Source organism: Callospermophilus lateralis, chromosome 19 (genome assembly GCF_048772815.1).
Source record: "Callospermophilus lateralis isolate mCalLat2 chromosome 19, mCalLat2.hap1, whole genome shotgun sequence".
NCBI classification, from domain to species: Eukaryota; Metazoa; Chordata; class Mammalia; order Rodentia; family Sciuridae; genus Callospermophilus; species Callospermophilus lateralis.
This window is the reverse complement of record NC_135323.1, coordinates 20,279,696-20,300,900: the sequence shown is the minus strand read 5'-3', so window position 1 is coordinate 20,300,900 and position 21,205 is coordinate 20,279,696. Positions and strand designations below refer to the sequence as shown.

General features: G+C 47.3%; 1 protein-coding gene across 2 annotated transcripts; it reads right to left on the bottom strand.

Moving 5' to 3' along the window:
* Nucleotides 1-140: 140 nt before the first annotated feature.
* Nucleotides 141-15,668, bottom strand: Sgf29 (SAGA complex associated factor 29). 2 transcript variants are annotated; one of them, XM_076840592.2, is made up of 10 exons: nt 15,505-15,668; nt 10,822-10,910; nt 8,729-8,804; nt 8,025-8,097; nt 2,718-2,782; nt 1,745-1,874; nt 1,531-1,677; nt 1,253-1,288; nt 1,008-1,170; nt 141-341 (listed from the first exon to the last, which is right to left on the bottom strand). In XM_076840592.2, exons 2-10 carry the CDS (start codon nt 10,894-10,896, stop codon nt 225-227), a joined length of 882 nt encoding a protein of 293 aa, XP_076696707.1. In that variant the 5' UTR covers nt 10,897-10,910; nt 15,505-15,668; the 3' UTR covers nt 141-224. The 2 variants fall into 2 exon arrangements, with proteins under 2 accessions (XP_076696707.1, XP_076696708.1); XM_076840593.2 differs by lacking the exon at nt 15,505-15,668 and having other exon boundaries at nt 8,729-8,859; nt 10,822-10,903.
* Between the last annotated feature and the right edge of the window lie 5,537 nt (nt 15,669-21,205).

Here is a 21,205-nt window from a genome sequence, read left to right as displayed (position 1 = left end):
TTTATATATAAAATTAAAAATTTTAAATATCTATATAATCTGTTCAAGACAGAGATTCTCTTGGAAGACTCTCTGGAGCAGGTAGGGCCCTCTGCCCCTGCCCCCTACAGAGGAAAGCCAGGAGACACAGGAGAGGGGGAAGAATATTTATTTGAGCCCAGAAAATCCTCTCTTGCTTCTCCCATGAGGACGGCAGCAGCAAACCTCCAGTCTGCCAGTTAGCTTCACTTTTTCTTGGGTTCCTTACAAGCCACCACGTACCTCTGGGCCACATTGAGGGGAGGGGAGTAGCCATCTGCATAGGAGGTGTCTTCAAAGAGAACCGAGTAGTCATCTTGGGGCTGCCAGGGCAAACAGCAGGGGCTGGTCAGAGGCTTCCAGGACAGGCCAGCCTCCTCCTGGCCTGGAGCCTAGCCCAGCAGGAACCCTGTGAGCTCCCAGCCTCTCTGGTCCTCATCTTTCACTCTGGAGTCAAGGGGTCCAGATGCTCACCCCAGTCCCTGCTGCTCCAGAGCTAGTTCTCCAGGCAGGGGATAAAGAGTGGGAAATAAGAGAGACTCACTACCCAAGGGTCAGCCTAGACCTGCAAGGATGTCTAGGGCCATTCAGAAGCCCTGTGTTGAGAGGATTAAGGACAGCCCAGAGAGCAGACAGGTTCATAGAGGCACAAAGAGAACAGCCTTTAGCTGCATCAGGTTAATAATGACCAGAGTCTCATGTGTCAGTGTCAGCAAGAGCTGGGGTGACGGAGGGAGTCAGGAGACATTGGTACGTGCTCCTAGCTTGGGCCTGGGGTCCAATTATGGTCAAAGTGAGGAAGGAGAGGAGGGCAGAGCAGCCTGCTCACTGGGGGCAGGCTCCGGCTCCGGCTGGGCAGGAAGGATTCACAAGGTAGATGCAGGTCCTTTAAGGCCATGAGAGGAGAAAAGGGAAGGACTCGGAAAATGACCCCATGCCCTGTCTGGGGTCTGGGTGTCATGAAAGGCCTGTCCATGAGGCTGCCTTACCCGCTGTGGGGGCGTATGGATCAGGGCACGGTAGAAGCAGGTGGTCTGGGGATACAAGGCCAATACAAGCTGCTCCTTCTGGAATAAGGCCTCAGGGTCCGTCTCAGGGTTGGCTTTCCACTGGGGCAGTGGGATGATGCGCCGGCGGCTCAGGGTGTGTCTCCTGAGGGGAGACCCAATCAGCCCAGGGCCAGGGAGACCACTTGCCAGGAGCCTGGCCACCCCATTCCCAGCTGGACACTCACTCTTTGCCTTCTTCATCAATGTCATCTACCTCATACCTGTGGGAGAAGGGTAGGAGAACACTGGGTGTAGCCAGGTGCCCACTGCAAGCCAGGGAGCCAGAAAGAGGAGGAGGAGGACATGGAGAGTGGGAAAGTGGCCCGAGGAGCCCAGTGCCTCCCACACCTCCTGCCCAGGTGCCCTCTGGGGGAGCTCTTCTCCCACTGTGCACACAGGCTGAACAATGCCAGCGGAAGAGGGTGTGGTGAGCAAGGTTCAGCCGGGGGGTGTGTCCACTCACTTGTTGGTGGCATGGCTGTAACTGACCACTTCTGCCAGGATCCACTGCTCATCCCCATCCACAGCCTTGACCCGCGCAGCCACCTTGTCTCCAGGCTTGGCCACATAGTCCCCTGAGGCTGGAATGGCTCCACAGAGGGGTGGGGGCCTGTGAGTGAAAGAAGCATTAGTCTGGGCCTGGACACCAGGCCCCCCCTGCTGGCTGCCACCCTCACTTGTCACCAGGCTTCCCGATCCACAGGGGCAGGGTCATAGCCGACTGCTGCAGCAAGGTCATCAGCACCCCTCTGCGCATGGTCTTACGAGGCGGCTCCGAGTCATTGTACAAACCCGCGATCTTGGCCGCTGTGGGTAGGAGGTGCACCCTTGAGGCCCCAGGGAGGGGCACCTGCCCTGAGACCCCCAATACCCTGCCCTGTGCTGTTCGAGGAGCTCAGCAGGGAGCCCCCACCTCCCCAGTTACCACCAAGGGTCCAGCCCCTTCCCTGCCCATCCACAAGACGTCCAAGTTAGGACCCTGACAAGCTAAACTGCCAGGGTGATGAGGTGTGAGGACAGTGGTCACCCTTGAGGGGAGGAACTAGAAAGTTGCCAAAGGGTGGTTTGGAGGTGCAGTCACCTCTGTCTCCTGACCTGGGCACCATTGGCCTGAGTGTGCTGGGCCATCAAAACCCGCTGGAGCCTTACCCTTCCGGGCACTTTTCTAATCATCTATTCACCCAAAATTGAGAACCAATCATTCAGTGTGGACCTTTGGCCTCTCAGGCATGGCTCCACGTACCCCTCAACTTCAAACAAAACCAAACTGGCAAGGAGACAAGGCCAAGGGGCGAGGAGTCTGCCCACCATGGCAAGACAGGTGGGGAAGCCAGGGCAATGGCGTCTGTGGCCTGGAAGGCAGCACCTGGGTGGCAGCCACACGTGGGCCTTGCTTCAGGACACGGGGTGGGGCTCTGCCAAGCCCCCAGGTTCCCCCCACAGCAAGAAGCAGAGTGGGCGGTGGGAGGAAGGAGGGAGGCACAGGCCCTGGGTCACAGAAGAAGAGAGAACCAGGAGGGAAACCCTTCCCTAGGCCATGTGCAGTGATAACCTGTCAGTGCCACTGGCTCCCCACAGAAGGCCTGATGGCTGTCCTAGCAGCCCCCACTCTGCCTGCTCAGGAAACCCTAGTGCATACCCCCAACTCACCAATCCGCCTCTCTTCCAACAGCGACTTGATCTCAGCAATCTTATCCAGGGCTTTGCGGAGGATGCTGAGGGTAGGAAAGGCAGAGAAGAGGTCTTGGGGCGTGCACTTTCCTGCTTATGCCAGGCTGGGCTCTTCAGGCCACCCTACTGCTGCAAACTAGAGTCCCAGAGGACAATGTGGGCCATGTAAGGACCGCTCAATGGGCACAAGGAATGCACACAAGGGAGCTGGAAACCTCCTCTCGCCCAGTGACCCCACAGCCATTTCAACATCCTAATGCAACACACTACATGTGTGTGGTGGTGATAGTGTAGACAAACCTACTGCATGGCCACGGGTATGACAGTAGAGCATGCGCAGTTACACACAGTACAGTACACTCCATAACAGTGACTGTGCTACTACTAGGGTTTGGGGTTTTTTTCTTTTGATACTGTGGATTGAACACGGGGCACTTAACCACTGAGTCACATCCCCAACCCTTTTCATTTTGTATTTTCAGACAGGGTTTTGCTATATTGCTTATCACTAAGTTGCTGAGGCTGGCCTTAAAGTCATGATCCTTCTGCCTCAGCCTTCCAAGCTATTGGGATTACAGGTGTGCACCACTGCGCCTGGCTATGCTACTAGATTGAGCATTAACTTTACTTTCTTTTTTTTTATTTATTTATTTCTTTAGTTGTAGATGGACACAATATCTTTATTTTATTTATTTATTTTTATGTAGTGCTGAGGATCGAATCCAGTGCCTCACACTTATGAGGCAAGCGCTCTGCCACTGAGTCCCAGCCCCTTCACTTCACTTTTGATTGTTAGATTATACTCCGATTTATTAAATAAAAGAAATTAACTGGAAAGCAATATGCCCTTGACACCAGCAGCTGCCTCTCTCATGTTTACCACATGTCTTATTTGCATCGAGAGGTCACACTGAGTGTGGTCTACAGCATCTAGATTTGCTTAAGTTCTCTGTCATGTTCTCACAATCATGAACCTGCCTAACGCTGCACATCTCAGAGTGTTAAGTAATCCATGCCTGTGTTTGTTTGTAATCTGCATGTGTGTTTGGGCTGGGGTCCCTGGGGCTCAAAATCAGGCCTGGTGCATGCCAGGCCAGCGCTCTGTCACCAAGCTAAATCCCCAGTCCTGGCTTAGCTAAAAGTACAAATGGCAAGGCAGCAGGAAGAACAGGTACGAGGCCCTAAGATAAGGATCCTATGGAGGAAGGCAGGTCTGGCTAGGCTGCCTGTGCTAAGAGCATGTGACATACCCTGCAGAAAAGCAGCTGCGGCTCAGGCCACTCTAACATCCTGCTGAGGTGATGAGGACAGAAGTGAGAACCCGGGCCTTCCCTAGGTAGGACAGAGCCAGTGCTGTAGAGACTGTCCTGTCTAAGAGCAACGCTGGAGCGCAGGAAACTCATCCATGCAAGACCACAACCAGGCACAGACCTCTGCACAGACTTGTGGCCCCAGGAAGCTAAGGAAGTCAGTTTATGGAGGTTCCAAGTTGATAGAAACCCAAGTCACCTGGCGCAGATATCACCACAAAACTTCATGGAGGCAGGCTTCTACTCCTCCAGTACTGGGAATTGAACCCAGAGACACTCCCCTGGGTTCTCATTCTCAGTCCTTTTTATTTATTTATTTTTAGTTTAGAGACATGGTCTCGCCAAGTTGCCCAAACTGGTCTTGAACTTGCAATCCTCCTGCCTCAGCCTTGGCATAGCTGGGATTACAGGCGAGTACCACTGCAACCAGTCAAGGCAGGCTTCTTTATTTGAGATCTTGGGGAACCAGCCCAGAGGGCATTTCAAGAGCAAGGTGCTCCACTATGGGTCATTTTATTACCTGCTCCCAGAGCAGACCCCAGCCCATTCCTCAAGCAAAGCTTTATTAAACACCCCTTGGTAGAAAGGCCTCTGCCCAACAGGAAGGAGACACATGAACAACCACAATACAGCATTCCAGAATGTGACCCTGTGGGTGTCAGAGCAAGTGACTCACGGCACTCAGCAGGCAGAGGCCAGGGGACAGTGGAAGAGAGCGGCTACGCCAAAGCAGGGCAGGTGAACTGCCACCCCACTGTGCGAAGCGCTCAAGTTCAGTGGGGTTGATATGTGGGGCAAGGGAGGCCTAGCCACCACAGGCTTGGGAACCCTAGGACACTGGCTGGAAGCCCAGAGAGCAGAGAAAGAATAAAAGCCAGTAGATCAAAGGAAACTCTGAAAGGCTGGTCACTGATGCTTGACTCATTTGGAGGACAGAGTTTTTGTACAGCATGTCCAAAGTTCCATTCCGTGTGATACCAAACAAGTGGTTATCAACCCTATCTGGACATGAGACTCTCCTGGTGAAATCCCAATTGTTTCAGGCAAGAATCATAAAATGAATACTCAAACTAATGGTCTGAAGTGAAACCGGATGTATGCATACTTACAAAGTATCTCCCAGAAGATACTCACTGATTATGAGCACCTGGAGAAAGGCCAAAGATACCACCTTGACCAACGGACAAACAGCATCTTGGGCCTTCTGGTTGGCACACCATGGACCTTACGTCAGTGCCGCCACTGCCCAAAGCATAAACTCTGAATCTAGCAGTGAGGAAACGTCAGACACGTCTACATGGAGAGATGTGCTACAAGATGACCTATGTCTTAAAAATGTTACATCATGAAAGGCCAAGACAGCCTGGAACGCTTCCAGATTCAAGGAGACCAGAGATATGACATTAAATGCAATGCCGACCTGCACTAGAAAAAATGGCCCATTCCTTTTGCTATACAGGACCTGAGCAGAAAATGATGAAATATGAAGAAGGTCTCTAGTTCCTCAGTATGTATCTGAGTTACTGTCCTGATTTTGAGAATTCTGTACTATATGGTCGTATAAGAATGTCTCTGTTGCTGGGAGCTGTAGTGTAATTCCAGCGACTTGAGAGGCTGAGACAGGAGGATTGCAGGTCTGAGGCCAGACTAGGCACCATAGTGACACCCTGTTTCAGTGGTGGAGTGCCCCAGGTCAATACCCAGCACTGAGTGAAAAAAATAAAAGAATGACTCTTTTTTTTAGGAATCACTGACGCGTGTTATAGTGGCCAGATCAGAGCACACGGTGAGACCCAGCTGCATGGGTCCTTCCCAGCTAGACTGGAGTACCCCTCTTGCCCATGCCCCTTTCCACCCTAATATTGGGCTGAGAAGTTTGATTCAGTATTTATGGAGCAAATGAAAGAAGGTTGAAGAGTCTAAAAAAGTAAAACAGCAGCAAAACTTCAGGGTGGGCCCTGCATCCACCAAATAAGCTTAAAATATTTAAGCTTGTGAGCAGTGCCAGCGGTGGCCCATGCCAAACTGGTTCCAGAATCTCTTCACTCCGTGAGCAGTCAGACTGGGAAGTACAGTCTGCTTTTTATACTCAAATGAAGGACTGGGGCTGCAGCTCAACAGTAGAGCCTTATCTAGCCTGTATGAAGCCCAGAGCACCCAAGAAAAAGAATAAAATAAAGGTACGCCTCTGGCTCTGCGAGCCACCTCAGCCTGGATGAGTGAAAAAATGGCCCGACTTCAGCCAGATGAGAATCTGTGGACCAGAGAGGGGGCAAGGTGGGGAGGGCTGGCCAGCCAGGAGAAGGAAGCTGTTTCAAGACGCCTCAGTCAGAATCCAGTGTCTCCTGCCTGAGTCAGCCCCACCCTTCTGTTCTGTTCCCAACCTGGCTAAGGTCCCCTAAGGGACCCCACCAGACCCCTTTGTCCAAGCTGGAAACTTTGGAATCTGAATTCAATCTCCCCTTTGCTAACTGGCCTCTAATTTGATTCAGAAATGGCTCCCCTCGCCCCATACTGGGGATTAAACCCAGGGGTGCTTTGCTACTGAGCTGCTATATCCTCAGCCTATTTTTATTTGCTATTTTGAGACAGGATCTCACTATTGCTGAGCCTGGCCTCAAACTTTTGATCCTCCTGCCTCGGCCTCCTGAGAAGCTGGATTTCAGGTGTGCACCACCAGACTCAGCTCAGAAATGGCTCTGAATCCATCCTTGCTCCCAGTCCCCACTGCCACTATACCATTTACTTCTATCAGCATCTCAGGCCTAGTCTCCTACCTAGCCTTGAACCCACCCAACCATTCTTTTTCATTCCTGCTTTAAGTCTTCAATGGCCTGCACGGCCCCCAGGATGAGGCCCACAGTACAACAGGCCCTGGTGTCCTGCCCTCCTCTTCCCCAGTCCTGAGGCCTGCTCTCTGGACTGGGCCCTTGAAGGCAGGGTTCTCCCCTTTCTTATGTCACCTGAAGAGATGGCCCAGCACCAGACTCAGATAAGCATCAGCAAAGCCTACAGAACAGTGGGCAGACGGTGGGCAGATGACAAAGAAAACCAGGGGGTAAACGCAGGACAGAGCCTGAGGGAGCCACACAGGAGGAGGGAAGAGTCCTGAGGACATCAGCAATGCTGAGCAGCAACTCTGGCCAATGGCTGACATCCCAGGTCCCAGAACAAGCTCAGCGGTTATTTAAACTGCAGACCACAGCTTATTATGTAATCATGAAATTATCATCTTGGGTACAACCTGCATTAAAAAGTAAATAAATAAAGTAATAGCCTATACTTAGTAACACTAATAACTTTTGTCTCTATTCTGTGACATATATTCATGTAAAATAAATATACCCTGTGGAAAGGCACCATTTTGTCATCTAGCAGGGTATTAAAGAATACAGAATTTAGGCCTCAACCCAGGTTTCTGGTGGATTACGTAACCCTTCTGGGGCCTGTTTTCTTATCTGTAAAATGGGGGTAATTTCTGCAAACTACTCAAAGGAATGCTATGTGGATTAAATGAGATAAACATAAAAAGTACTTGGAATGGTCCCAGCAGCACAATGAGGCTGCAGAGCAGCCTTTATTATCACTGGGCCTCATTACAGAACAAATTTCCACCGTGGGGGATGGCCACAAGAGCCCACCAACCCTGGCATCTGACACTGTCTATGCTTTATCCCATTTTATGTTCACAATCCTGTAGGGAGTGACTGTCCCAGCTTTCCTAAAGAGGGAACAGAGTCTCAGCTGAAGCTGTGCCCCAGGGCAAAGGACTAGGGAATGGAAGTGCTGGGACCTGACTCATGCTGTGCCTTCAGGAACCCAGCAGCAGGCCTCCCTGGAGGAGGCACTAGGAGGGCGGGAACCAGGGAAGAGGCCAGGCAGGATGACTCTCCTCCACAGGAGATGCAGGCTGGGGGCTCTAGTGTGCGGGTGCCCAGAGCCCAGCGCCAGGCTAGGAAGGGAAGATGGTACTCACTTGCACTCGGCCTCTGCATCAGCCTTGGCAGTTGTGTAGAGGCCTCGCAGTTTTGTCCGGTAATAAGGAGAAACTGTAGAGCGAGCACAGGGTGAGAAGGCATGGGCGAGGGGCGGCGGCGGCCACGTGGCACTGCTCCCAGGACACCAGAGCCATATTTGGGAGGAGTACCCAAGGGCTGACAGCTCCTGCTGAGCAAGTTCATGCTCAGACACTACCACGGCTAAGGCAGCACGTTCCGCCTCTCCCCATCATGACACAGCAGAAAATGCTGGTCAGCATCAGACAGAGGGACAATTTTCAAAGCTACTCAGGACTGGAAAGCAGAGCCCAGACGTGTGACCACCCAGGAGCCCCGGGGGAGTGTGCAGGGGACAGCTGCATTCCACAAACCCCCCCTCCACCTAACAGGGTGGCTTTTCACTCAAAGGGGAACTTTCTCTACATGCAGCCTCAAGTCACAGGCTTTCCAGTCCCCAGAGTATAGGGATTTTTGAGGTTCTTTAGAGCTGATCAGTCCATCATCAGTCTCCTGGGTCACTTAAGGTCACTCAGCCTAAGGGAACACTGATCCTCTGGCCCACTGAGCGGATCATTATGGAATATGCAGATACATGCAAAAGCCCCCTGTGAAAGCAGTGACTGCCACACTCCGGGTCAACTCCCACCCGGTCAGTCCCTCCCTCCTGAGCCCAGCTACTCACTCTTGTTCTCTGTCTGCATCCGCTCATGGGTCTTCTGGATGTTCACTAGGTTGTGTTCACTCCTCGATCGTTCTTCCTGTGAGCATGAGGTTGATGGGACAGGAGCGAGGCCTTCATTTGGCACCCTGCATCTTGGGCCAGAGCCCCATCCCATCAATCCAAATGTACAAGTTCAAGACAAGTTTTTCCCCTGACTAATAATGCAAAAACATTACAAAAGCCATTAAGAGTTAAATCATGAGTTATCCTTTAATGACACCCTTTATCAAAAAGAGATGAATTATAGATTCCATGGAATCACTATTAAAATTCCTGGTGATTTCTATGCAGAAATTGACAAACTTATCCTCCAACTCATATGGACACTCGCGGACCCACATTAGCCCAAACAATCTTGAAAAACGAAAATTGAAGGACTCAATTCACAATCTACTACAAAGCTACAATCATCACAAGGGTGAGGTGGGCTGGGGTGTAGCTCAGTGGTCAAGCACTTGCCTTGCATGCTTAAAGCCCAGGGTTCCATCCCCAGCTCTATACAACAAAAACAAAAACATAACAGCACAGTGGCACACTCCTGTAAGGCAGGAAGCTGGAGCAGGAGCCAGCCTCAGCAACTTAGCAAGACCCTGGCTCAAAATAAAATATAAAGTGCTGGGGATGTAACTAAGTGGTAGAGTGCTCCCAGGTTCAGTCCCCAGGGCCAACAAAAAAAAAAGAGGAGCAAAGGTGTGTCACTAGCACATGGATCAATAGAACAGAATCAAGAGTCCAAAAATTAGCACACACAGCTGTGATCAATTGATTGGGATAAGAAGTTGAAGGTGGATGTACTGGTACAATTCTTCCCCATATACTGGTCCCTGGGAGCAGGGCTACAGCTACAGACACTGAAGGCAGGGACGACCCTTCACGAGAAGGTAAAACTCTTCCTTTTAACTCTGATGTAGGATTTTTTAAGTACATGAGGTGTAGGCTGTGCCTTTATGCCATGTGGCAAAGTGGGGCAAACAGTGAGCACAGCCTCACCGTGGAGAGAGCCCAGTACTCTGCTCCTCGTAACTGACCCATGCGGATGGAGTAACAGGGAATGGACGAGATGGTACCACTGCCAGCCACCCAGACAGCACAGCGGCCAATCTAACACCTCCCACGGGTGGAAAAGTATGGACAGTGTTTACCACTGACAAAGGAGAAGAGCACTCGCTCTCAAATGCTCTCCTGGTGAGTGTGAGGTTAGGAGGACAGGGGGGTGGCCTGCATCTGGCATCCTGCGTCTGAGGCCAAAGAATGAACACAGGGGTTATGTGATGAAAGAAGTCAGTCTTGTAGCAAAACCTAAGAGAGGCTCAGAGCGAGAGAATATGGTGTCCCTTCACTCTTACACCAGGTGCCCGGATGCCTGCCAAGACCACTCCTGCTTCTGGAAGCTGACCAGGTCAAACAGAAGCTGGCAGACCTGAGTGGCCTCCTGAGAAACGTTCTGGCGACCAGGATGATGATAAACTGAACGGAACTCTAATGCTGTGCCAGCGTCTTTTTCTGTTCTTCAAATTTTATTTCATTAGTAAACTATTTTTAGAGCAGTTTTAGGTTTAAAAAAACAGAGCACACAGCACAGAAAGTCCCCATATTCCTGCTCTCTTCGATGCAGTTTCCCCAATCATTCACATCTTGCTTCAGCGTCGCTCCTCTGCTTCGAGGACAGACCAGTACTGACACACTACTAACTGCAGTCCGTGCATTAACAAGGCTGTGGTTTTGACAAATGCTTACTGTCATGTATCCGCCATTATAGTATATTATAGACATGGCTGCACAACTCTGAAAAACTCAAAACTACTGGATTACACACTTTAAATGGGGCATAGGATGCTATGTGAATTATCTCCCAATACAGCTGCTAAACAAAAAGATTCCGGAAATCCTGTACATTACAGAAAATCCAACAGGAGGCCCAGTCATGCCCCACACCACCCCCCACCGTCTTCATTCCTGCATTCAGATTCTCTGGGAACACAAGTCCCACCCGCAATCCTCCTCAGCTCTGTGACACAGCCCTGACCCTCCTCTCGAGGGCTGTGACTTCCTACCTGGGTTTGCTTGATGAGCTGGTGGAGCTCTGTGAGAAGTTCTGCGATGCGGGAGTCAGCAGACACGAGGGCCATGGTGCATAAGGTGCCTAGTGGGGAAGGGAGAGGACATTAGTGGTTCCTGTGGGCTGAACTGCATTCCTTCAAAAGATACGTGGAAGTCCTAACAAAAATCAAATACAATTGTATTTCTATACACCTGTCACAAACAACCCAAAAATGAAATTAAAAAGAGAATTCCATTTACAATAAGAAAACAAAATACTCAGGAACAAGTTTAATAAAAGTATAAAATCTTTACTCTTCAGCGTAAACCATAAAACACTTTTGAAAGATATTAAGAAGACCTACATAAATGGATCTTAGAAAACAGAAAATTAAGATGATAATATTCCTCAAATTGATCTACAAATTCAGAGCATTCTATATGAAAATCCCAGCTGACTTCTTTGTAAAAACTGACAAACTCATCCTAAAATTCATAAGCAAAGTCAAGGGACCCAAAACAATTTTGAAAATTAAAAAGTCAGAGGAACCATATTTCCCAATTACAAAACTACTACAAAGCTATAGTAATTACATGTAGACCAATGGACCAGAATCCAGACACTGAAATAAACCCTGACGTCTAAGGTCAACTGAGTTACAAAAAGGGTACAAAGACAACTCAATACAGAAATAGTCTCTTCAACAGATGGTAGAGGAACAAGTGGATATCCACATACAGAAGAATGAATTAGGACCTCTAATCTCAGATCACAGACAAAAATTACCTAAACAGAAACTTCTCAAAAAGATATACATATATTACTCACAAAAATACCTGAGACAATCAACTTATAAGGAGAAAAGGTTATCCTGGCTCTCAGTCTCAGAGGTTTCAGGCTGAGGCAACTTGGCCTTGCTGCTTGGGCCCGTGGTGGCACAGCACATCATGGTGGGGGCCTGTGGCAGAGGAGGCCTGTTCACTTCATGGTGGCCAGGAAACAAAGCGGGGAGCCAGGACTTAATATCCCCTTCAAGGACATGTCCCTGATGATCCAATTTCCTTCCAATAGTCCCACCTCCTAAAACTTACACTACCTCCCAATAGTGCCAGACTGTCAACCAAGCCTTTAACACATGGGTCTTTGGGAGACATTTAAGATCCAAACTTATAGCAGTACAAATGACCAACCAGTACATAAAACCACATTCCACCTCTTTATCATCAGGGAATGCAAATCAAAATCACAAGGAGATATACCATTTCATTCATAAAAAAAGAGACATAAGAACAAATGTTGCTCAGTGCAATGGCACACGCCTATAATCCCAGCAGCACAGAAGGCTGAGGCAGGAAGATTGCAAGTTCAAAGCCTGCCTCAGCAAGAGCAAGGGTGCTAAGCAATTCAGTGAGACCCTGTCTCTAAATAAAATACAAAATAGGGCTGGGGATGTAGCTCAGTGGTTGACTTCCCCTGAGTTCAATCCCCGGTACCAAAATAAGGAAATAAATAAATAAGAAAAACAATTGTTGGCAAGCATGTGGAGAAAATGAATGGGGAAGTGTGGTATTATACACATAATGTAGTATTACTCAACAATAAAAAGAAATGAAGTACTGACACATGTTATGACATAGATAAACCTAAAAAACCTATGCTAATTAAAGACGCCAGCCACAAAAGACCCCATATTATGTTTCCATTTATAAGAAATATCCAGAATCAGCAAATCCATACAAAGATAAGTAGGGTAGTACTGGGGGAGACAGAGGAAATGGATAAGACACTTTTGACAGGGGATTAAAAAATATTCTTGGGCTGGGGATGTGGCTCAAGCGGTAGTCCGCTCACCTGGCATGTATGCGGCCCGGGTTGGATACTCAGCACCACATACAAACAAAGATGTTGTGTCGCTGAAAACTAAAAAAAAAAAAAACTAAAAAAATTCTCTCTTTAAAAAAAAAAAAATTCTTAATTTGAATTTAATAGTTGCTAAACCCACTGAATTGTACACTTTAAAAAGGTATACAATTCCCATTCACCTAAGTCTAGGCACATACTAATGTACTTTCTGCCTATTTTTTTTTCGGGGGGGGACGGGGGGTGGCCTGGGATTGAACTCAGGGACACCCGGCCACTGAGCCACATCCCCAGCCCTATTTTGTATTCTATTTAGAGACAGAGTGTCACTGAGTTGCTTAGCACCTCGTTTTTGCTGAAGCTGGCTTTGAACTTGCGATCCTCCTCCCTCAGTCTCCCAAGCTGCTGGGATTACAGGTGTGCATCACGGTGCCCAGCTTCTGCCTCTTTAGATTTGCCTGTATTGCACTTCATTTCCTCATACTACTAAATAATATTCCATTGTTTTGGTACACCACATTTTGTATATAAATTCATCAACTGATGACCATTTGGGTTGTGCCCACTTTTGGGCTGTTATGAATGATGAACACTCACATATAGTTTTTGTGTGGACATAGTTTTTTAAAAATATGGATACAATATCTTTATTTTTATATGGCATTGAGGATCAAACCCAGTGCTTCACGCATGGCGAGTGCTCTACCACTAACCACAGCCCCAGCCCTGGATGGACATATTTTTTCATGTTCTCGGTATATATTTAGGTATGAGTATCCATCACTGGATTATATGGTGACTCTATGTTTAATATTCAGAGGAACTGCCTATTCCCAATGTGAATAAACCATTTTACATTCCCACCAGCAATGTGAGGGCTCCACTATCTTCATCTATACTAACACATCTGTCACCTGTCTTTTTATTACAGCCATCCTAGTAAGCCTGAAGTGATATCACTACAGTTTTGATTGACATGTCCCCGATGGCTAATGACAGGAAGCATCTTTTCTTGTGCTTGCTTGTTGGCCATTTATGTATCTTATTTAGAGAGTTGCCTTCATCCACTTTTAAGTTGCTTTGTCTTTTTTAAGTTGTGTCCTTGGATGTTTTTAAATTGTTATGAAATCCAATTTCTCTTTTTTCTTGGTCACCTGTGACACTGATCTGTTTTTTTACCACATGTGCAACCTATTTTTACCATCATAGCTCTAGGAATCTACTCTGTAGCAGGCACAAGGGATATATAACAGTGAATGAGACACAGAGTCCCATCTTCCTCTTAGGAAACAGTCCAGAAAAGAACCCAGACATTAAACAGTTATACACTGCATAATGCCATTTTAGTCAAGAATAGACCAAATATTGATGGTGGTTGCATAATATTATAATGGAGCCGAAAAATTCCTACTGCCTAATATTTTTACTACACCTTTCCTTATTCTTGGATACATAAAAGGTACTATTTTATGACAATAACCTACAGTATTTAGTACAGTAACATGCTATACAGAGTTGTAGCCTAGGAGCAACAGGCTATATCTTATAGCCTAGGAATGTCTGGGTTTGTATAGGTGCACTCTATAATGCACAATGAAAACACGTAAAAATGCATTTTTCAGAATGTTTTCCTACAGCTAGCTGCTGTATGACTATAGTTCCATATAATTATCTGTAGGAGAAATAAGCACTAAAGGAGACAGAAGATAAAGCAGATAAATGGATAACCCTGAGTTATAACAACAGAGAATGTCAAAGAACTGAAAACAAATTCTCAGGCAGAAAGGCCCTCCCAGGCTGAGTGCTTCGGCATGTGCCTGTAACCCCAGATACTCAGCAAGCTGAGGCAGAGGGATCATAAGTTGGAGGCCAGCCTAAAGAACTTTAGCAAGATTCTGTCACAAAATGTGATTTAGAAAAGGCTGGAGTAGAGAGGGAGCTTGCTTCGCATGGGCCAAAGCCCTGGGAAGTTCTGGGTTCAATCCCCAGTAATGCAAAAAAAAAAAAAAAAAAAAAAAAGTGGGTGGGGGGTGCGGGGTGGGGGGGGCAATACCATGTACCATGTGCCATGTGCCAAAGAGAATACTCACAATCAGACACCCGGAAATGAAACTAAGCCTCAAAGGTAAATATGTGCTAACAGAATGATGGAGTAGGAAGCAAGGAAGCGAGGAAGCGGGGACGCGGGGGTGGGGGTGGGGGGGTCAACAAGGGGCAGAGATCTACTGCTCCAAATCCTGCTCAGGACCTAGAACTAACTGGAACTTGGTGACCCAGAAATCACTGGTGGCTTTAGAAAACCACCAGTGGACTCTTTCAGGGGACTAGCGGAGCAAACGACCTGCCTGAAGGGAACTGAAGAGACTGGAAGAGAAAAAGCTGCTAATGGGTCTATCCCTTGGATGCAAATGAGGTTAACTGGAGGTAGCTGGAAGGTGAAAGAGAGTGAATGAGGTTGTTGGGCATTTTGGAGACAAGGAGAAAAAAGTACAGGTGTCCAGGGACTCATCCTCACTGCTCAACTTCTAGCGCCTGAGTACCCTACCGGGGGCGGGCTCCCTAGTCAAGCTGGGCGTGGCGTGGCGTGGCGTGGCGTGGCGTGGCGTGGCGTGGCGTGGCTTCCCACCCTCGCCGGGGACGGAAGGGCGCACGCGCACACCCCGGGGGGCCGGCACGCCCTTCCCGAACCCCGCCCCTGTCCGCACAGGGCGCGTGCGCACGGCCCCTCGAAGGCGGCCCTCAGCGAGGCCCGGAACCGGAGCGCGGAAGAAGGACTTCGGCCCTCCGTGCCCGTTTTTCTCAGGCGTTCCCAGGCCCGCGGCACAGCCCCACCTACCGAATCTCAAGCGGAACAAACGCGTCGCGCTGGAAATTGCGACGGCGACAATAGGTGCGTCCCGCGAACGCTTTTTCAGAGTCTGCGGATGGTAACGCACTTCCGTTCGAAGATTCGCGGCACGTCGAGAACCACACACGCTTTTTTTCCTTTTATGAGCTTGGTTGAGCGCTGAGGGCTTTCGTGCGCATGCGCGGCCCTTCCTCTGTGACGTGCCGCGCTGCCTCTTGGGAAATGTGGTTTTTATATTGACACCTGTGCACGACTCCACAAACCACGGTGCTTGTGTGTTTTCAGTGCCTTCTCCCACATCCCAAAGCTGCTGTAAAAAGCAAATATACTTAAAAGCGAGAGTGGAGCGCTCGCCTAGGATGCGCGAGACCATGGGTTTCATCTCCAGCATCAGAAAAAGAAAAAAAAAATAGAGCAGATTTTTGATGGGGAAATGAGTACCCCACAGGGGTTGTAAAAAATCTCTGCAATTTCAACTCAGTTTAACTGCTTAAAAAATATAAAATGTTTTAATAATTAGAAACAAATTATAAACCGTTCTTTAATCTAGAAATCACAATTTTACAGAATCTCCCCAGGAAATTAAGAATGTGGATATGCAAATATTTAGCTCCTATGATGTTTGTCAAAAGCCATCTTGTACCTTATGATTTCTTACAGAACTCCTATATAATATATAATTATATATTAGTGGATTATTTGATAGACTTGCAAGCTCTCTGGGGTGAGGCTCATCTGTTTTGTTCATCGAAGTATTCCCCGTACTTAGCACAGTACCTGGTACTTAACAGGCCATTGATATTTTTCTATTAATTAGAAAATCTCAGACTTCATCACTGAAACTTTCCCAAATTAACATATCATTTTCTTCCATCACACTTGAATTTCTTCTCTGTGGTCTCTAGCTCAATGAATGGTATGAACAGTCTACCCAATCTCAGTTCTACCTCCTGCATTTTGTGAATATTATGCTATTTAAGGATTTCACAAATTTTACATTCATGAAGTTCTTAGGAGCTTTCCCGAATGACAAATATCCACTGTAGTTGCTCATGAGGAGAGATTTGAGGCTCATAATTGCTTTTTTCAATATTTTTATTTATTCTTTTTACATATACAGGATGGTAAAGTGTATTTTGGCATCTTATACATACATGGAGTATAACTTATTCTAATTAGGATTCCATTCTTGTGGTTCACAATTTTTTAAAATTTTTCTTTAATTCCTGATTTTCTACAGTAAACATATATTAACTTAGAAAATGTGTTAGTGGCATATGCCTGTGTTCCCAGCTAGTTAGGAAGCTGAGGATCATTTGAACTCAACCTGGACAAAATAGGGAGACGCAGTCTCAAAAAAAAAAAAAAAATGGATGTTGTAGAGTATTGCCCACATGTAAGGGAGAGCTCTGTCTTTCTTTCTGTCTTCTATTCATATCCAGATTTCTCAAAAGAATTATCTATCATCATTTTCATTTCTTCACCTCACCTCCCACTCAGCATAATTTTTTTTTTTTTTTTGAGGCGAGGGTACCAGAGATTGAACCCAGGGGCATCTGACCCACATCCCCAGCCCTATTTTGTATTTAGTTAGAAATAGGGTCTCCCTGAGTTGCTTAGTGCATCCCTTTTGCTGAGGCTGGCTTTGAACTCCCAGTCCTCCTGCCTCAGCTTCCTGAGCCTCTGGGATTACAGGCCTGCGTCATCGCACCTAGCAGTCTCAGCGTAATCCTGAACTAGTACCTGTCCTCAACATCACCCTTTCCTTTCCTCTCATATTCAACCTATCACTAAGTATCTGCTGTATAGAAACAGACTTGTTGGGCATTTACTGCGTGTCAGGCACTGCAGAAAATGCTTTACATGTGTTCATCCACAGAACAGCCCATCTACTTCCCCTCCCCCTCTGCCCTGGTACTAGAGATTGAACCCAACATTTTAATATTTTTTTAGTTGTAGTCGGACACAATGCCTTTATTTTATTTGTTTTTATTTTCTATGTGGTGCCAAGGATCAAACCCAGTGCCTTATGCATGCTAGAAAAGCACTCTACCACTGAGCCACGACCCTGGCCCTATCCTAGCCCTTTTTTTTTTTTTTTTTTTTTTTTTTTAATTTTATTTTACTTATCGGCGGACACAACATCTTTGTTTGTATGTGGTGCTGAGGATCGAACCCGGGCCGAACGCATGCCAGGCGAGCGCACTACCGCTTGAGCCACATCCCCAGCCCCCTATCCTAGCCCTTTTAAAAATTTATTTTGAGAGAGGGTCTCTCTAGGTTGGCCAGGTTGGGCCTCGAACTTGTGATCCTCCTACTCAGCGTCCCAAGTTGCTGGGATTCCAGGCCTGTGCCAGCATGCCAGCTATTGTTTTAATCAGGTGCTGAGGTTGAGATGCTCATTTCTCCTTCATGACATGGGCTCTGCTTGGCCTCTTGGTGCTGAGAATCGAACCCAGGTTCCACCCATGCTAAGTGAGCACTCTACCGCTGAGCCACAATCCCAGCCCATCGTGGGTTTTTTTTGTTTGTCTGTCTGTCATGCCATGCTGGAGATTGAACCTGGGGCCATTCTAAAAGTGAGCTACACCTGCCCCCAGTCCTTTATGATTTTTATTCCAAAACAAGGTCTTGCCAAATTTCCCAGATTGGCCTCAAACTTGCAATCCTCCTGCTTCAGCCTTCCAAGAAGCTGGGACTACAGGCGTGCACCACCACACCCAGGCTCATTGGCATTGTGCTATAAACCTCATTCCATTTCTTTTTCTGTTCAGGACTTACTTTTTAGAACTGTCCTTGACTTATTCTAAGCCACATATTAGTACTTCTAATATGTGACTTAGAATAATCATGTGGCATTTCAAAGCAGGTACCCACATTTTAGTCATTTGGACCCCGATGATGGACTTCTAAATTGCCTCCCATTACTTGCTGCCACAATGCCATAGTGAGTGACTCCTCATGGCCTACGTGGGGATTTCTCTAGGATAAGTATCCACCACTAGGATGGAGCTATACACTCTTAAATGGACTCCCCAAATCTCTTCTGACTAGAGTGGTCTTTTAAAAATGCAAATGTGGGGCTGGGGTTGTGGCTCAGTAGTAGAGCATTTACCTCGCACACGTGAGGCACTGGGTTTGATCCTCAGCACCACATAGAAATAAATAAAATAAAATAAAGCTATTATGTTCATCTACAACAACAACCACCCATAAAAAGCAAATGTGTTCATGTTCTGGTATCCCTGTCTTCTTTCCCGCCTCCCTCCCTCCCAACCAAACCCACCTCCCTCTTCATGTCAGTCTCCTGGGCCTCTCCAGAGGCGCCTGGAGCATTTTTATCTGTGTCCTCACCTCCATGTCTCCTGTTCATCTGCACATCTACCTGACTGAGTCAAACACGTTTGGTTTTTTGTTTTGTTTGGTTTTTGGTTTTTTTTTTTTTTTTTGGTACCAGGGATTGGGCTCAGGGGCGCAGCTCAAGCACCTCAGGCAGACAGGTGCAGGAAACTGTTGACAATTCAATGGTTTTGTCCCTGATGCCTACACAGAAAGCCACCAGAAGGTGGCATCATATGCATGGAATATGAAGAAGCAAGAGGATGAAATACATTAACTCATAAAAATTGCCTTTTGTCTGCTTATAAATTATACATTGTAAAGCTGGGCGTGGTGGCCACTGCAATCCCAGCAGCTCGGGATCCTACAGCAGGAGGGCTGTAAGTTCAAAGCCAGCCTCAGCAACTTCTCAAGGCCCTGTCTCAAAATTAAAAAGGCTGGGAAGTGGCTTATTGGTTAGTCCCCTCTGGGTTCAGTCCCTGGTACCAAAAATAAATAAAGTCCAAAATCTAAAATATATAATGGAGAAAATAAAATTCTCTACAGTTCCAGTCTAGGATGTCACCATTATGGAGAGTATGTACATCCCATATTCTCTCCTTTTTATTTTCAGTAACTAAAAGATATTTTCTCACAAGAACAGGATTACAGAAGTACAGCCTCAGGCTCCTAGGCTGCCCAGGGCTGTGTTGGGCTTGGGCTCAGGGTCGTTCTTAGAGGGTGATGTGGACAGCGCCATCAATGTCTGGGGTGCCGTCCGGATTCATGGCCCCAGGTCTGAAGCAGCATGGTAGCTCAGGTTCTGCACCAGCAGCACAGCGGGCTCAGTTCCAGGAGGCGCCCCGGTCTCCTAACGCGACTCAGTGTGCACTAACCTGACAGCCCTGCAAAACTGAATCCATCTTCCCCATCTGGACCAACGCATGTCTCAGAGTGAAAGCCACCAGGCTGATCTCAAAGATCACCCTGGGAATCCTCTTGACCTTCCTCAGAACTTGACCTTTGAAGATCAGTAGCCCATAGGCAATCCCAAGAACTGACCACCATCCAGGACAGCAGGGCAGCAACTGCACCTCTATGGGGCACGCGTGGCCCATGGTTCAGATCCTTCTAGTAGGAGTGATTTTTTTTTTTCATTTAAAAATGTATTAAAAGCCCAGCGCAGTGGTTCATGCCTGTAATCCCAGAAGCTGGGGAGGTTGAGGCAGGAGGATTACAAGTTCAAAGCCAACCTCGGCAACTTAGTGAAGTCTTGTCTCAAAAAAAAAAAAAATTAAAAGGGCTGGGGATATGATTCCATGGTTAAATGCCCATGGGCTCAATCCCTGGTACCAAAAATTAAATAAATAAAAAACTGGCATCCATTTATATTCAAGTTAAGGCTATCACAAAGCCAGGAAAATTGCAAGCACAGCTGTAAAATTTGAGAGTTTCTCTGGACCTGGGTTATGGGGTCTTAGCAACACATTTAGGGCCCCTAGCCATGCAGGGTATTGAACCCAGGGCACTCTACCACTGAGCTACATCTCCAGCCCTCTTTATTAATCTTAATTTGATAATCTTGTTGAACATATCATGCCTTAGCTCAGGAAATCTCTGGATCCTTTGAGCCAGTGACTTCTGTATATCCCTCAAACTATCCAGGACTTTCTGATTCCTGTTTAACTCCTGGCTTTGGGTGTGTTTTGCTGTCTACCACACAGACCCCTGCTCCACAGCCCCCTGAATTTACTGCAGGTGGATCCTACTGGGTTGTAATAGGTGTGTTTGGCAACCTGCTGGAATGTCACAAGGTATGATACTAAGCAGAAAGAACGTAGACTTCCTCGTGCCTGCTGCTACACACAGCTGGAGGCTACAGGATGTAAAACCTCATCTCTTGACTTTTCTCGTTGAGTCATCTTTGGGGCCCTATAAGTCCATGTGTAGCATTTCCCAGAAATACCTTCTCTTTTGACTGCTGGCCCTCTGCCTGGCCTTCTTCCCAGGGTTTAGATTTCCTCCTTCCACACCTGCAAGATCAAAGCCAAAGACTACGCCCTTGCCTGGCTCCATTGCAGCTGATCACATGTCTTCATGGTCCTCTGTGTGACTAGGGCAGGGCCTCTCAGATCCCTCAGAGCAGAGAATCTGGAAGCTGAACAGCAGTATTGACCTCAGCAAAGCTTCATGTATTCACCTTGTCATTTATTAAGCTCTGACTGTATGCCAGGCATCGAAGATACAATGATAAGACAGGCAAGACTCCTGGCCTAATGAAGAATAACTAAAACAGCAAGCATTTATGGAACACTTGCCACCTTCTAGGCACTATGCTAACTAAGTCTTTATAAGAATTTACTTTTTAGCC

Coding starts and splice junctions, on each gene's coding strand:
- Sgf29 (XM_076840592.2), bottom strand. CDS start 10,896: ATGGCCCTCGTGTCTGCTGACTCCCGCATCGCAGAACTTCTCACAGAG. Junction 1,678..1,744: donor ATCGGGAAGCCTGGTGACAA/GTGAGGGTGGCA, acceptor TTTCACTCACAG/GCCCCCACCCCTCTGTGGAG. Junction 1,289..1,530: donor TACAGCCATGCCACCAACAA/GTGAGTGGACAC, acceptor CTTCTCCCACAG/GTATGAGGTAGATGACATTG.